Consider the following 16,304-nt stretch of genomic DNA (forward strand, 5'->3'; position numbering starts at 1 on the left):
CTTATTGAAAGCAGCAAGGGAAAAACAACAAATAACATACAAGGGAACTCACACGAGGTTAACAGGTGATTTCTCAGGAGAAACTCTACAAGCCAGAAGGGAGTGGCATGACATATTCAAAGTGATGAATGGGAAGAACCTACAACCAAGATTACTCTAGCCGGCAAGGATCTCATTCAGATTCAACAGACAAATCAAAAGCTTTACAGCCAAACAAGAGCTAAGAGAATTCACCACCACCAAACCAGCTCTACAACAAATGCTAAAGGAACTTCTCTAAGTGGGAAACACAAACGAAGAAAAGGACCTAAAAAAACAAACACAAAACAATTAAGAAAATGGTAATAGGAACATAGGTACAGATAATTACCTTAAACGTGAAGGATTAATTGCTCCAACCAAAAGACACGGGATCGCTAAATGGATACAAAAACAAGACCCATATATATGCTGTCTACAAGAGACCCACTTCAGACCTAGGGACACATACAGACTGAAAGTGAGGGGATGGAAAAAGATATTCCATGCAAATGGAAATCAAAAGAAAGCTGGAGTAGCAATACTCGTATCAGATAAAATAGACTTTTACAAGAGACAAGAAAGGACACTATAAAATGCTCAACATATCAATCCAAGAAAAAGATAAAACAATTATAAATATATATGCACCCAACATAGAAGCACCTCAATACAGAAGGCAACTGCTAACAGCTATAAAAGAGGAAATCAATAATGGGAGACTTTAACACCTCACTTACACTAATGGACAGATCATCGAAACAAAAAGTTAATAAGAAAACACAAGCTTTAAATGACACAATAGACCAGATAGATTTAATTGATATTTATAGGACATTCCATCCAAAAACAGCAGATTACCCTTTCTTCTGAAATGCGCATGGAACATTCTCCAGGACAGATCACATCTTAGGTCACAAATCAAGCCTCAGTAAATTTAAGAAAATTGAAATCATGTCAAGCATTTGTTTTGACCACATGCTATGAGATTAGAAATGAATTACAGGGAAAAAAACGTAAAAAACACAAAACACATGGAGGCTAAACAATATGTTACTCAATAACCAAGAGATCACTGAAGAAATCAAAGAGGAAATCAAAAAATACCTAGAGACAAACGACAGTGAAAACGTGATGATCCAAAACTTATGGAATGCAGCAAAAGCAATTCTAAGAGGGAAGTCTATAGCAATACAAGCCTTCCTCAAGTAACAAGAAAAACCTCAAATAAACAATCAAACCCTACACCTAAAGGAACTAGAGAAAGAAGAACAAACAAAACCCAAAGTCAGCAGAAGGAAAGAAATCATAAAGATCAGAGCAGAAATAAATGAAATGGAAAAGATGAAAACAACAGCAGAGATCAATAAAACTAAAAGCTGGTTCTTTGAGAAGATAAACAAAATTGATAAACCATTAGACAGACTCATCAAGAAAAAGAGGGAGAGGACTCAAATCAATAAAATAAGAAATGAAAAAGGAGAAGTTGCAACAGACACCACAGAAACAGAAAGCATCCTAAGAGACTACTACAAGCAACTCTATGCCAATAAAATGGACAACCTGGAAGAAATGGACACATTCTTAGAAAGGTTTAACCTTCCAAGACTGAACCAGGAATAAACAGAAAATATGAACAGACCAATCACAAGTAATGAAATTGAAACTGTGATTAAAAATCTTCAAACAAAGTCCAGGACCAAATGACTTCACGGGTGAATGCTATCAAACATTTAGAGAAGAGCTAACACTCATCCTTCTCAAACTCTTCCAAAAAATTGCAGAGGAAGGAACACTCCCAAACTCATTCTATGAGGCCACCATCACCCTGATACCTAAACCAGACAAAGATACTACAAAAAAAGAAAATTACAGACCAATATCACTGATGAATGTAGATACAAAAATCCTCAACAAAATACGAGCAAACAGAATCCAACAACACATTAAAAGGATCATACACCATGATCAAGTGGGATTTATCCCAGGGATGCAAGGATTCTTCAATATATGCAAGTCACTCAATGTGATACACCATATTACAAGCTGAAGAATAAAAACCATATGAGCATCTCAATGGATGCAGAAAAAGCTTTTGACAAAATTAAACACCCATTTATAAAAACTCTCCAGAAAGTGGACATAGAGGGAACCTACCTCAACATAAAAAAGGCCATATACGACATACCCACAGCAAACATCATTCTCAGTGGGGAAAAACTGAAAGCACTTCCTCTAAGATCAGGAACAAGACAAGGATGTCCACTCTCACCACTATTATTCAACATAGTTTTGGAAGTCCTAGCCACAGCAATCAGAGAAGAAAAAGAAATCAAAGGAATACAAATTGGAAAAGAAGAAGTAATACGGTCACTGTTGGCAGATGACATGATACTATACATAGAGAATCCTAAAGATGTCACCACAAAACTACTAGAGCTAATCAATAAATTTCGTAAAGTTGCAGGATACAAAATTAATGCACAGAAATCTCATGCATTCCTATACACTAATGATGAAAAATCTGAAAGAGAAATTAAGGAAACACTCCCATTTACCATTCCAACAAAAAGAATAAAATACCTAGGAATAAACCTACCTAGGGAGACAAAAGATCTGTATGCAGAAAACTATAAGACACTGATGAAAGAAATTAAAGATGATACAAACAGATGGAGAGATATACCACGTTCTTGGATTGGAAGAATCAATATTGTGAAAATGAGTCTACTACCCAAAGCAATCTACAGATTCAATGCAATCCTTATCAAATTGCCAATGGTATATTTTACAGAACCAGAACAGAAAAATCTTAAAATTTGTATGGAAACAGAAAAGACCCTGAATAGTCAAAGCAGTCTTGAAGGAAAAAAATGGAGCTGGAGGAATCAGACTCTCTGATTTCAGACTATACTACAAAGCTACAGTCATCAAGATGATATGGTATTGGCACAAAAGCAGAAATATACATCAATGGAACGGGAAAGCAAGCCCAGATATAAACCCACGCACCTATGGTCAACTAATCTATGACAAAGGAGGCAAGGATATACAATGGAGAAAGACAGTCTGTTCAATAAGTGGTGCTGGGAACACTGGACAGCTACATGTAAAAGAATGAAATTAGAACACTCCCTGACACCATACACAAAAATACTCAAAATGGAGTCAAGACCTAAATGTGAGACTGACACTATAAAACTCTTAGAGGAAAACATAGGAAGACTACTCTTTGACATAAATCACAGCAAGGTATTTTTTGATCCATCTCCTGGAGTAATGGAAATAAAGCAAAACTAAACAAAGGGGACCTAATGAAACTTAAAGCACAGCAAAGGAAACTACAAACAAGACAAAAGGACAACCCTCAGAATGGGGAAAATATTTGCAAACGAAATCAACGGACAAAGGATTACTCTCCAAAATATATAAACAGCTCATGCAGCTCAATATTAAAAAAACAAACAACACAATCCAAAAATGGGAAGAAGACCTAAACAGACATTTCTCCAAAGAAGACATACAGATGGCCAAGAAGCACATGAAAAGCTGCTCAACATCACTAATTATTAGAGAAATGCAAATAAAAACTACAGTGAGGTATCACCTCACAGCAGTTAGAGTGGGCATCATCAGAAAATCTACAAACAACAAATGCCAGAGAGGGTGTGGAGAAAAGGGAACCCTCTTACACTGTTGGTGCGAATGTAAACTGATACAGCCACTATGGAGAACAGTATGGAGGTTCCTTAAAAAACTACAAATAAAATTAACATATGACTCAGCAATCCCATTACTTGGCACATACCCTGAGAAAACCAAAATTCAAAAAGAGACATGCACACCAATGTTCACTGCAGCACTATTTACAACAGCCAGGTCATGAAAGCAACCTTAATGCCCATCGACAGACGAATGGATAAGGAAGATGTGGTACATATATACAATGGAATATCACTCAGCCATAAAAAGGAATGAAAGTGGGTCATTTGTAGAGACGTGGATGAACGTAGAGACTGTCATACAGAGTGAAGTCAGAAAGAGAAAAATAAGTATCATATATTAACGCATGTATGTGGAACCTAGAAAAATGGTACAGATGAACCAGTTTGCAGGGCAGAAACTGAGACACAGATATAGAGACAAACGTATGGACACCAAGGGGAGGAAGCGGCAGGGGTAGGGGGATGCTGCGATGAACTGGGAGATCAGGATGGGCACGTATGCACTGATGTTTATAAAATGGATAACTAGTAATAACCTGCTGTATAAATAAATAAAACTCAAAACAAAAGACTATACATGTAGGGCTTCCCTGGTGGCGCAATGTTTGAGAGTCCGTCTGCCGATGCAGGGGACACGGGTTCGTGGCCCAGTCCGGGAAGATCCCATGTGCCGCGGAGCGGCTGGGCCTGTGAGCCATGGCCGCTGAGCCTGTGCATCCGGAGGCCCGCGTACCACAAAAAAAAAAAAAAAAAGACTATACATGTAAAAAAAAAAAGATTAAATATTACTTTCTCTTCCAATTTACCAATAATCCAAGTCAAATAAGGGAAGAAACTCTCTCCATACTAAATATCCTGGTAAACCTTAGGTCCATAAAGGCAGAGTCCATATCTACCTAGTTCAGTGTTACTCAAACCTTAGTGAACTTAGTAAAGTACCCTGGAGAGCTTCTTAAAACACACACCGCTGGGCCTCACCTCCAGAGTTTCTGATTCAGTAGTTCTGGGGTGAGGCTCCAGAATTTTCACTGCTAACAAGTACCCAAGTGATGTTGATACTGGTCAGTGACCACACTTTCAGACCTTCCAATATAAGTTTTTCACTGAATACCCCTGGATTGATTCAAGCCAGTTCCTAATACACAGAAGATACTTAAATATTTGTTGACTGACAAAAACATATAAGTAAGTCTACTATACTGTTGTTTACAAAAGTAAAAAACTAGAAATTAATGTCTAAAAATGGGGGGTGATTAAATAAACTATGTACTATACTAAATGTAACCATTAAGAAACACAAGTAAAATCAACAAAATGAAAAAGCAACCTACTGAATGGGTGAAAATATTTGCAAATCATTTATCTGATAAGGGGTTAACATCCAAAGTATATAAAGAATTCATACAACTTAATAGCAAAAAAATCCACAAATCTGATTTAAAATTGGGCAGAGGCGCTAAACAGACATTTTTCCAAAGAAGATATACAGATGGCCAACAGGTAAATTAAAAGATGCTCAAGATTACTAATTATCAGTTAAATGCAAATCAGAACCACAGGAGATATCACCTCACACCTGTTAGAAATGCTATTAACAAAAAGATAAGAGATAACAAGTGTTGGTTAGGCTACAGAGAGAAGAGAACCCTTGTGCATTGCTGGTGGGAGTGTAAATTGATGCAGCCACTATGGAAAACATAATGGAGGTTCCACAAAAAATTAAAAACAGAAGTACCATAGAACCTGGAATTAAACTTCTCAGTATTAATCCAAAGCAAACAAAACACTAACTCAAAAAGATATTTGCACCCCCATATTTACTGCAGCATTATTTACAGTAGCCAAGACACAGAAGCAACCTAAGTGTCCACTGATGGATGAAGAAGATGTGGTACATATAGATAATGGAATATCATTCAGCCATGAAAGGAAAGGAAATCTTGCCATTTGCAACAACATGGAAAGACCTTGAAAGCATTATGATGCTAAGTGAAATAAGTCAGACAGAGAAAGACAAATACCGTATGATCTCACTTATATGTAGAATCAAAAAGAAAAGAAAAAGAAAAGAAAGAAGAAAGGAAGGGAAAGGAAGGGAAAGGAAAGGAAAGGGGGAGAGACCTTCAAGATGGAGGAGGAGTGAGACGTGGAGATCACCTTCCTCTCCACAAATACATCAGAAATACATCTATATGTGGAACTTCTCCTACAGAACACCTACTGAACGCTGGCAGACAATCTCAGACTTCCCAAAAGACAAGAAACTCCCCCAAGTACCTGGGTAGAGCAAAAGAAAAAAGGAAAAAGAGAGACAAAAGAATAGGGATGGGACCTGCCCCTCTGGGAGGGAGCTGTGAAGGAGGAAATGTATCCACACACTAGGAAGGCCCTTCACTGGCAAGACAGGGGGTGGCGGGAGGGAAGATAGGAGCCACGGAGGACAGCACAGCAACAGGGGTGCAGAGGGAAAAGAGGAGAGATTCCCACATGGAACATGGGTGCCAACCAGCACTCACCAGCCCGAGAGGCTTGTATGATCACCCACTGGGGCGGGCGGGGGCTGGGGGCTGAGGCTCAGGCTTCGGTCGAATTGCAGGGAGAGGACTGGGGTTGGCTGCATGAACACAGCCTGAAGGGGGCTAGTGCTCCACAGCTAGCTGGGAGGGAGTCCAGGAAAAAGTCTGGACCTGCCTAAGAGGCAAGAGAACATTGTTTCAGGGTGCGTGAGGAGAGGGGATTCAGAGCACTGCCTAAATGACCTCCAGAGACGGGCACGAGCTGCGGCTATCAGTGCAGACACCAGGGATGGGCATAAGACGCTAAGGCTGCTGCTGCAGCCACCAAGAAGTCTGTGTGCAAGCACAGGTCACTATCCACACCTCTTCTCCCAGGAGCACGTGCAGCCCGCCACTGACAAGGTCCTGTGATCCAGGGACAACGTCCCCAGGAGAACACACGGCACACCTCAGGCTGGTGCAACATTATGGTGGCCTCTGCCGCCTCAGGCTCGCCCCACATTCTGTACCCCTCCCTCCCCCCGGTCTAAGTGAGCCAGAGCCCCCTAATCAGCTGCTACTTTAATGCCATCCTGTCTGGGCATGGAACAGATGCCCTCAGGTGACCTACATGCAGAGGCAGGTCCAAATCCAAAGCTGAACCCCAGGAGCTGTGAGAACAGAGAAGAGAAAGGGAAATCTCTCCCAGCAGCCTCAGGAGCGGCAGATTAAATCTCCACAATCAACTTGATGTACCCTGAATCTGTGGAATACCTGAACAGACAACGAATCATCCCAAAATTGAGGCAGTGGACTCTGGGAGCAACTGTAGACTTGGGGTTTGCTTTTTGCATATAATTCGTTTCTGGTTTTATGTTTATCTTAGTTTAGTATTTAGAGCTTATTATCATTCGATTTATTTATTGATTTGGTTGCTCTCTTCTTTCTTTTTAACATATAGATATATACATTTTTTTCCTTTTTCTCTCTTTTTTTTTTTTTTTGTGGTATGCGGGCCTCTCACTGTTGTGACCTCTCCCATTGCGGAGCACAGGCTCCAGACGCACAGGCTCAGTGGCCATGGCTCACAGGCCCAGCCGCTCCGCGGCATGTGGGATCTTCCTGGACCGGGGCACAAACCCGCGTCCCCTGCATCAGCAGGCAGACTCTCAACCACTGCGCCACCAGGGAAGCCCTTCCTTTTTCTCTTTTTGTGAGTATGTATGCGCATGCTCCTTTGTGTGATTTTGTCTGTATAGCTTAGCTTTTACCATTTGTCCTAGCGTTCTGTCTGTCCGTTTTTGTTTTTCTTTTAATATAATTTTTAGTGCTTGTTATCACTGGTGGATTTGCTTTTCGGTTTCGTTACTCCCTCTTTCTTCTTTTTTTGAAATTACTTTTTAGTTTTTAAATTTTCAATATTTTTTTAATACCTTTCTTTCCTTTTATTATTTTTTCCTCCCCTCCCCTCCCCTCCCTTCCTTCCTTTTTTTTTTTTTTTTTTTTTTCCTTTTCTTCTGAGCCATGTGGCTGGCAGGGTCTTGGTGCTCTGGCCGTGTCTCAGGCCTGTGACTGTGAGGTGGGAGAGCTGAGTTCAAGACACTGGTCTACCAGAGACCTCCCAGCTCCATGTAATATCAAACGGCAAAAGCTCTCCAACTCAATGCTGAGACCCAGCTCCACTCAACAACCAGCAAGCTACAGTGCTGGACACCCTACGCCAAACAACTATCAAGACAGGAACACAACCCCACCCATTAGCAGAGAGGCTGCCTAATATCATAATAAGGTCACAGACAACCCCAAACACACCACCGGATGTGGTCCTGCCCACCAGAAAGACAAGATCCAGCCTCAACCACCAGAACACAGGCACGAGTCCCCTCCACCAGGAAGCCTACACAACCCACTGAAACAACCTTAGCCACTGGGGCCAGATACCAAAAACAACAGGAACTACGAACCTGCAGCCTGCAAAAAGGAGACCCCAAACACAGTAAGTTAAGCAAAATGAGAAGACAGAAAAACACAGCAGATGAAAGAGCAACGTAAAAACCCACCAGAACTAACAAATGAAGAGGAAATAGGCAGTCTACCTGAAAAAGAATTCAGAATAATGATAGTAAAGATGATCCAAAATCTTAGAAATAGAGAAAATGCAAGAAACATTTAACAATGACCTAGAAGAACTAAAGAGCAAACAAACAATGATGAACAACACAATAAATGAAATTAAAAATTCTCTAGAAGGAATCAATAGCAGAATAACTGAGGCAGAAGAAGGGATAAGTGACCTGGAAGATAAAATAGTGGAAATAACTATTGCAGAGTAGAATAAAGAAAAAAGAATGAAAAGAATTGAGGACAGTCTCAGAGACCTCTGGGACAACATTAAACACACCAACATTCAAATTACAGGGGCTGCAGAAGAGGAAGGGAAAAAGAAAGGGACTGAGAAAATATATGAGGAGATTATAGTTGAAAACTTTCCTAATTTGGGAAAGGAAATAGCTAATCAAGTCCAAGAAGCGCAGAGAGTCCCATACAGGATAAATCTAAGGAGAAACATGCCAAGACACATTAATCAAACTATCAAAAATTAAAGACAAAGAAAAAATATTAAAAGCAGCAAGGGGGGGCTTCCCTGGTGGCACAGTGGTTGAGAGTCCGCCTGCCAATGCAGGGGACATGGGTTCGTGCCCCGGTTTGGGAAGATCCCACATGCCGCGGAGCAGCTAGGCCTGTGACCCATGGTCACTGAGCCTGCGCGTCCGGAGCCGGTGCTCCGCAACGGGAGAGGCCACAACAGTGAGAGGCCCGCGTACCGCAAAAAAAAAAAAAAAAAAAAAAAAAAAAAAAAAAAAAAGCAGCAAGGGACAAACAACCAAACAACAAATAACATACAAGGGAATCCCCACATAAGGTTAACAGTTAATCTTTCAGCAGAAACTCTGCAAGCCAGAAGGGAGTGGCAGAACATATTTAAAGTGATGAAAGGGAAAAAACCTACAACCAAGATCACTCTACCCAGCAAGGATCTCATTCAGATTCCACAGAGAAATTAAAACCTTTACAGACAAACAAAAGCTAAGAGAATTCACCACCACCAAACCAGCTTTACAACAAATGCTAAAGGAACTTCTCTACGCAGGAAACACAAGAGAAGGAAAAGACCTACAATAACAAACCCAAAATACTTAAGAAAATGGTAATAGGAACATGCATATCGATAATTACCTTAAATGTAAATGGATTAAATGCTCCAACCAAAAGACACAGACTGGCTGAATGGATACAAAAACAAGACCCATGAGATGCTAAGGCTGCTGCTGCAGCCACCAAGAAGATTGTGTAGCTATCAATGGAACAGGATAGAATAGAACAGGATAGAAAGCCCAGAGATAAACCCATGCACATATGGTCACCTTATTTTTGACAAAGGAGGCAAGAATATACAATGGAGAAAAGACAGTCTCTTCAATAAGTGGTGCTGGGAAAACTGGACAGCAACATATAAAAGAATGCAATTAGAACACTTCCTAACACCATACACAAAAATAAACTCAAAATGGATTAAAGAACTAAATGTAAGGCCAGACACTATGAAACTCTTAGAGGAAAACATAGGCAGAACACTCTATGACATAAATCACAGCAAGATCCTTTTTGGCCCACCTCCTAGAGAAATGGAAATAAAAACAAAAATAAACAAATAGGAGCTAATGAAACTTAAAAGCTTTTGCACAGCAAAGGAAACCATAAACAAGATGAAAAGACAACCCTCAGAATGGGAGAAAATATTTGCAAATGAAGCAACTGACAAAGGATTAATCTCCAAACTTTACAAGCAGCTCATGCAGCTCAATATCAGAAAAACAAACAACCCAATCCAAAAAAGGGCAGAAGACCTTAACAGACATTTCTCCAAAGAAGATATACATATAGCCAACAAACACATGAAAGAATGCTCAACATCACTAATTATTAGAGAAATGCAAATTAAAACTACAGTGAGGTATCACCTCACACCAGTCAGAATGGCCATCATGAAAAAATCTACAAACAATAAATGCTGGAGAGGGTGTGGAGAAAAGGGAACCCTCTTACACTGTTGGTGGGAAAGTAAATTGATACAACCACTACGGAGAAAAGTATGGAGGTTCCTTAAAAAACTACAAATAGAACTACCATACGACCCAGCAATCCCACTACTGGGCATATACCCTGAGAAAACCATAATTCAAAAAGAATCATGTACCAAAATGTTCATTGCAGCTCTATTTACAAGAGCCAGGACATGGAAGCAACCTAAGTGTCCACTGACAGGTGAATGAATAAATAAGATTTGGCACATATATACAATGGAATATTACTCAGCCATAAAAAGAAATGAAATTGAGTTATTTGTAGTGAGGTGGATGGACCTAGAGTCTGTCATACAGAGTGAAGTAAGGCAGAAAGAGAAAAACAAATACTGTGTGCTAACACATATATATGGAATCTAAAAAAAAAAAAGGTTATGAAAAACCAAGGGGCAGGACAGGAATAAAGATGCAGATGTAGAGAATGACCTGAGGACACGGGGAGTGCGAAGGGTAAGCTGGGACAAAGTGAGAGAGTGGCATGGACATATATACACTACCACATGTGAGATTGATAGCTAGTGGGAAGCAGCCACATAGCACAGGGAGATCAGCTCGGTGCTTTGTGACCACCTAGAGGGGTGGGATAGGGAGGGTGGGAGGGAGGGAGACACAAGAGGGAGGAGATATGGGGATATATGTATATGTATAACTGATTCACTTTGTCATAAAGCAGAAACTAACACACCATTGTAAAGCAATTATATTGCCATAAAGATGTTAAATATATATATATATAAATTCAGAAGTAATAAATACTCAAAATTCACAAAATAAATAAATAAATAAAAAGAAAATAAACAAGAAAGGAAGGGAAGGGGAAGGAAAGGGGAAAAGAAGGAAGGAAAAGGAGGGAGGGAGGAAGAAAGAAAAGAAGATACAGAGAATAGATCAGATTGGTGGTGCCAGAGGTGGAGGATGGGGGGTGGCTAAAATGGGTGAAAGGGGTCAAAAGGTACAAACTTCCAGCTATAAAATAAATAAGTCCTGGAGAGATCTTAAAATTCTCAAAAATGTATAAGTATGTGTGGTGATATATGTGAAGCAGACTTATTGTGGTGATTGTTTTGCAATGTATACAAACACTGAATCATTAGGTTGTATACCTGAAACTAATATTATGTCAATTATATCTCAATAAAAAGGGAAATACAAGTAAAATGATGCTACAGAAACACAGATAAATATATACCAAATCCTAAGTTAAAAACGGTAACACAGAATTGTATTTATGTCAATTTAAACTACAACATACACATGGATTAATAATAAGAGAAATTCCACAAATATTACTTCATTTTTGAGCTTAGGATAATGGGAATTCAAGATTTTTAATTAGTGTTTAAAGTTTACTCAGAAGATATTTTAAGGTTGACTTAATATAAAATAGCAACACAATAATTAGATAAGTGTGTAATCAAATAAAGCCATGACTATCACAGGATATTGTCACAGAAATAAAACAACTGTATATCAGAGATATATATAACTTGGTTGTTAGTTTCCTCAAAACTGGTGTTATAAAGCACTGCTGAGAAGCCTACCCAGAAACAACTACAAAATAAATACACACACACACACACACACACACACACACACACACACACAAAAATCATAAATTACCTGCTATAGGAGGGACAACGCCAGAAAAACGCACTGTTGCATGTTCTCCATTAACTTCGACTCTCCGACCAATGACATCTGATGTCAAAGTGTCATTCATTATAACATTGCCAGAATCCAAAATATGAGGAGATCTAGGAAGAAAACACAACATTGACAAAGACATAGTAAAACTCTTTAAAAAAAAATTTTTTTAACTTTACGTAGCTATTCATGAGGTCAACACTTCTACCCAATTTAGTCTTCACGTTTTGGTGAAGGGAAGAACCTAAAGGTTTAGGTACCAGACCCTCAGAATTTGACTTTACTTTACTCTCTAACTATATTTTGATAATTTAATCCTTTTTAAAAAAAAAGCTTGCTTGGGCTTTCCTGGTGGCGCAGTGGTTGAGAGTCTGCCTGCCGATGTAGGGGACACGGGTTCGTGCCCCCGGTCCGGGAAGATCCCACATGCCATGGAGCAGCTAGGCTAGGCCCGTGAGCCATGGCCGCTGAGCCTGCACGTCCGGAGCCTGTGCTCCGCTATGGGAGAGGCCACAACAGTGAGAGGCCTGCATACAGCATAAAAAAAAAAAAAAAAAAAAAAAAAAAGCTTGCTTAACTCCAGTTAGCTCACATCACATGACTGTGTATTCTATCATTTACTGAAGAGGGTGGGAAGGGAAGGAGAATAGAAGAGAGGGGGATAAAGGTTACAGAGAAAAGGGAAAGGAAACAGGCAACATGGGCATCGTTCTCTCTCCAGGAAGGAGAAACACAAATCCACAGATGCAGGAAGGAACACGTACAATGAAAAATTCAGGGAATTCCCTTGCAATCCAGTGGTTAGGACTCTGTACTTCCACTGCCAAGAGCGCACGTTTGACCCCTGGCCGGGGAGCTAAGATTCCACAAGCTGCATGGCACAGCAAAAAAATAAAAAAGAAGGAAAAAGAAAATTTCAGAACCCTAAAAACAAGGAGCCTAAGAGAAAAGTATCATCTATTTAGGAATGATCACTGGGTCCAACTCCCACTTCAACAAGTCGGTTTCTTCAACAGATGAAAAAGAGCGAGATGGAAGGAAAACAAAGAGATTAAAAGAAACTTAAGAGAAATGTACACCAACTGCAATGTACAGACTTTATTTAGAACCTAAATTCTTAAAAACTGTAAATAACTGTCAAAATAAATTATGAGAAAACTGAAAATTTGAATTCTGACTAGATAGTTGATGATATTCAAGAATAATTGTTTCCCTTAAGGCAAAGACAAAATCCATTTATTTGGGGAAAAAAAGGGAAAGAATAATTGTTAAATTTTTAGCTGTGGTAATGGTATAGTGGTTACGACTTTTTATAAGACTTTATATTTCACAGAAATACACATTAAATTATTTACAGATTTTTCTGTATTTTAGACGTATCACACCAGTGGCAGTATAGACAATACACTGAAAGGAGATTAAAAGCAGAGTGGCCAGTTAGGGAAATAGTGCTGTAATTCGGGTGAAAACAATGACAGCTTGAGCCAAGGCACTCGCCTCCATCCATTCATTCAACACATACTAAGCACTGACCACATGCTGGCTAATGCATGGACCTCACATCCCACACAGTAAACCCTACATGTGTGATTCCTGCCTCAGAAGCTTACAGTCCAGTGGCAGTTAGACCTGAGAGAAGGGTATGGACTTTAGAGAAAGTTAAGAGCTAGAATGGGGTCTGGAGATTAAATGGATAGAAATGGTAAAATTGAAGACTAGGAAGACAAGATTTTGTCTAGGATATATGGTGGTGCCAGACACCAACATGAGTAATACAAGAGGAGGTCTAGGCTTGGGAGGGAAGAGAGTTTGTTTGAGGTGCCTATAGAACGTCATGATGGATTTAGGACTCTAGTTCAAAAGACATGTTTTCACTAGAAATGTGTTTCTGGGAGTCATCAGCACAATTTATAACTAATAACCGTGACAGTGGGTGAGACTGAAAGTGTATTAGGTGCAAAGAAAAGAGGGTGGAAAGAAAAAGAGAGTCACTGACAGAACCCTGGGGAAATATAATATTCAAAAGAGAAAGGGAATGAAACCCCTAAGAAAGAGTCAGAGGACAACCTGGTTTTCTTTTATCCTTTCTGGCTTTTCCTCCTCTGACTCAGCAAGTGGTATTGGGAAAGCTGGACAGCCCCATGTAATCAATCAATGAAGTTAGAACACACCCTCTCACCATACACAAAAATAAACTCAAAATGGCTTAAAGACTTAAGACAGGACACCATAAAACTCCTAGAAGAGATCATAGGCAAAACACTATCTGACATGAATTGTATCAGTGTTTTAAGTCAGTCTCCCAGTGCAATAGAAATAAAAGCAAAAATAAACAAATGGGACCTAATCAAACTTAGAAGTTTTTGCACAGCAAATAAACAAAATGAAGACAACCTACAGAATGGGAGAAAATACTTGCAAATGATGCGAGTGACAAGGGCTTAATTTCCAAAATTTACAAACAGCTCCTACAACTCAACAAAAAAACAACCCAATTGAAAAAATGGGCAGAAGACATAAAGAGACATTTCTCCAAAGAAGAAATACAGATGGCCAGTAAGCACATGAAAAGATGCTCAAAGGTGCTAATTATTAGAGAAATGTAAATCAAACCTACAATGTACTATTTCACATAGGTCAGAATGGCCATCATTAAAAAGTCTACAAATGACAAATGCTGGAGAGGGTGTGGAGAAAAGGGAACCCTCCTACTCTGTTGGTGGGAATGTAAGTTGGTACAGCCACTGTGGAAAACAGTATGGAGGTTCCTCAGAAAACTAAAAATAGAATTATCATATGATCCAGCAATCCCACTCCTGGGCATATATCCAGACAAAACTATAATTCAAAAAGACACATGCTCCCCTACGTTCATAGCAGCACTAATTACAATAGCCAAGACATGGAAACAACCTAAATGTCCATCAACAGAGGAATGGATAAAGAAGATGTGGTACATATATACGATGGAATATTACTGAGCCATAAAAAAGAACGAAATAATATCATCTGCAGCAACATGGATGCAACTAGGGATTATCATACTAACTGAAGTCAGAAAGAGAAAGATAAATACCATATGATATCATATATATGTGGAATCTAAAATATGACACAAATGAACCTATCTATGAAACAATCAGGGACACAGAGAACAGACTGGTGGCTGCCAAGGTGAAGGGGGTTGAGGGAGGGATGGAGTGGGAGGCTGGGTTTAGCAGATGTAAGCTTTTATATATAGGATGGATAAACAACAAGGTCCTACTTGTATAGCACAGAGAACTATATTCAATATACTATTATAAACCATAATGGAAAAGAATATTTTAAAAAATGTATACATATGTATAACTGAATCACTTTGCTGTACAGAAGAAATTAACACAACATTGTAAATTAGCTATGCTTCAATTTAAAAAAATACTGATTGGGACTTCCCTGGTGGTCCAGTGGTTAAGAATCTGCCTTCCATTGCAAGGGACGCAGGTTTGATCCCTGGTCAGGGAACTAAGATCCTACATGCCACAGGGCAACTAAGCCCATGCACTCTAGATCCTGCGCACCACAACTAGAGAGCCCATGTGCTCTAGAGCCCGTGCCCTGCAATGAAGACCCACTGCAACTAGGACCTGATGCAGCCAAACAAATAAATATTTTTTAAAATATTGCTTTAAAAAATAAATAAATACAGGCAAACCTCTGAGATATTGTGTGTTTGGTTCTAGAACACTAAAATAAGGTGAATATCACAATAAAAAGGGAGGAGGGGCTGAATTTTGACGGTTTAAATACCGGAGGACAAAACTATCACCACCAACAAAAGGAAACAAACAAACAAAGATAAACATGGGAGGACAGGGCAGTCAGGAAGGGGTCAACATCTAGATCTAAACTTGCCTGGTAGGGTTGAAAAGCAAAAGGGAAATCAGCCCAGAACCTCAAATTGGTGGGAAAAGTCAAAACAATTCAGACAAGTTGATGATAAAGTCAACAGGAGGGTGAGGCAGGTGTGAGGAAGCCATGTTTTAGTAAGCTTAGACACAAGTGGAGTCAGCAGCTAAGAGGTCTGGTCAGTAGGTAGGACCCTAATCATAAGCCTGTGGTCAGAGGAGAAGTTCTAGCCCCTGAGGAGAAAAACTGGTAAGATCACTGTAGAGCACCACTCCGACAAGAAGTTAAAGTATCAATAGTAAGCCGAATCTTGGTTCTATGAACCAGAGTGCATGGGGGTTATGCAAACCCAGAAACTCACAAACAGGCCCCACAGTCAGTGTGAA

General features: G+C 39.6%; 1 protein-coding gene across 5 annotated transcripts in view; it reads right to left on the minus strand.

Moving 5' to 3' along the window:
- The window catches only part of TBCE (tubulin folding cofactor E), a 124,053-nt gene that overhangs the window by 67,501 nt on the left and 40,248 nt on the right, over window positions 1-16,304 (minus strand). For all 5 annotated transcript variants that reach the window (XM_067025681.1, XM_067025682.1, XM_059054620.2 and 2 more), the window contains one exon: window positions 12,004-12,137. In XM_067025681.1, the coding sequence (XP_066881782.1) occupies window positions 12,004-12,103 (100 nt within the window). In that variant the 5' untranslated portion in view covers window positions 12,104-12,137. The remainder of the gene's footprint in view (window positions 1-12,003; window positions 12,138-16,304) is intronic.

Source organism: Kogia breviceps, chromosome 2, assembly GCF_026419965.1.
Source record: "Kogia breviceps isolate mKogBre1 chromosome 2, mKogBre1 haplotype 1, whole genome shotgun sequence".
Lineage (NCBI taxonomy): Eukaryota > Metazoa > Chordata > Mammalia > Artiodactyla > Physeteridae > Kogia > Kogia breviceps.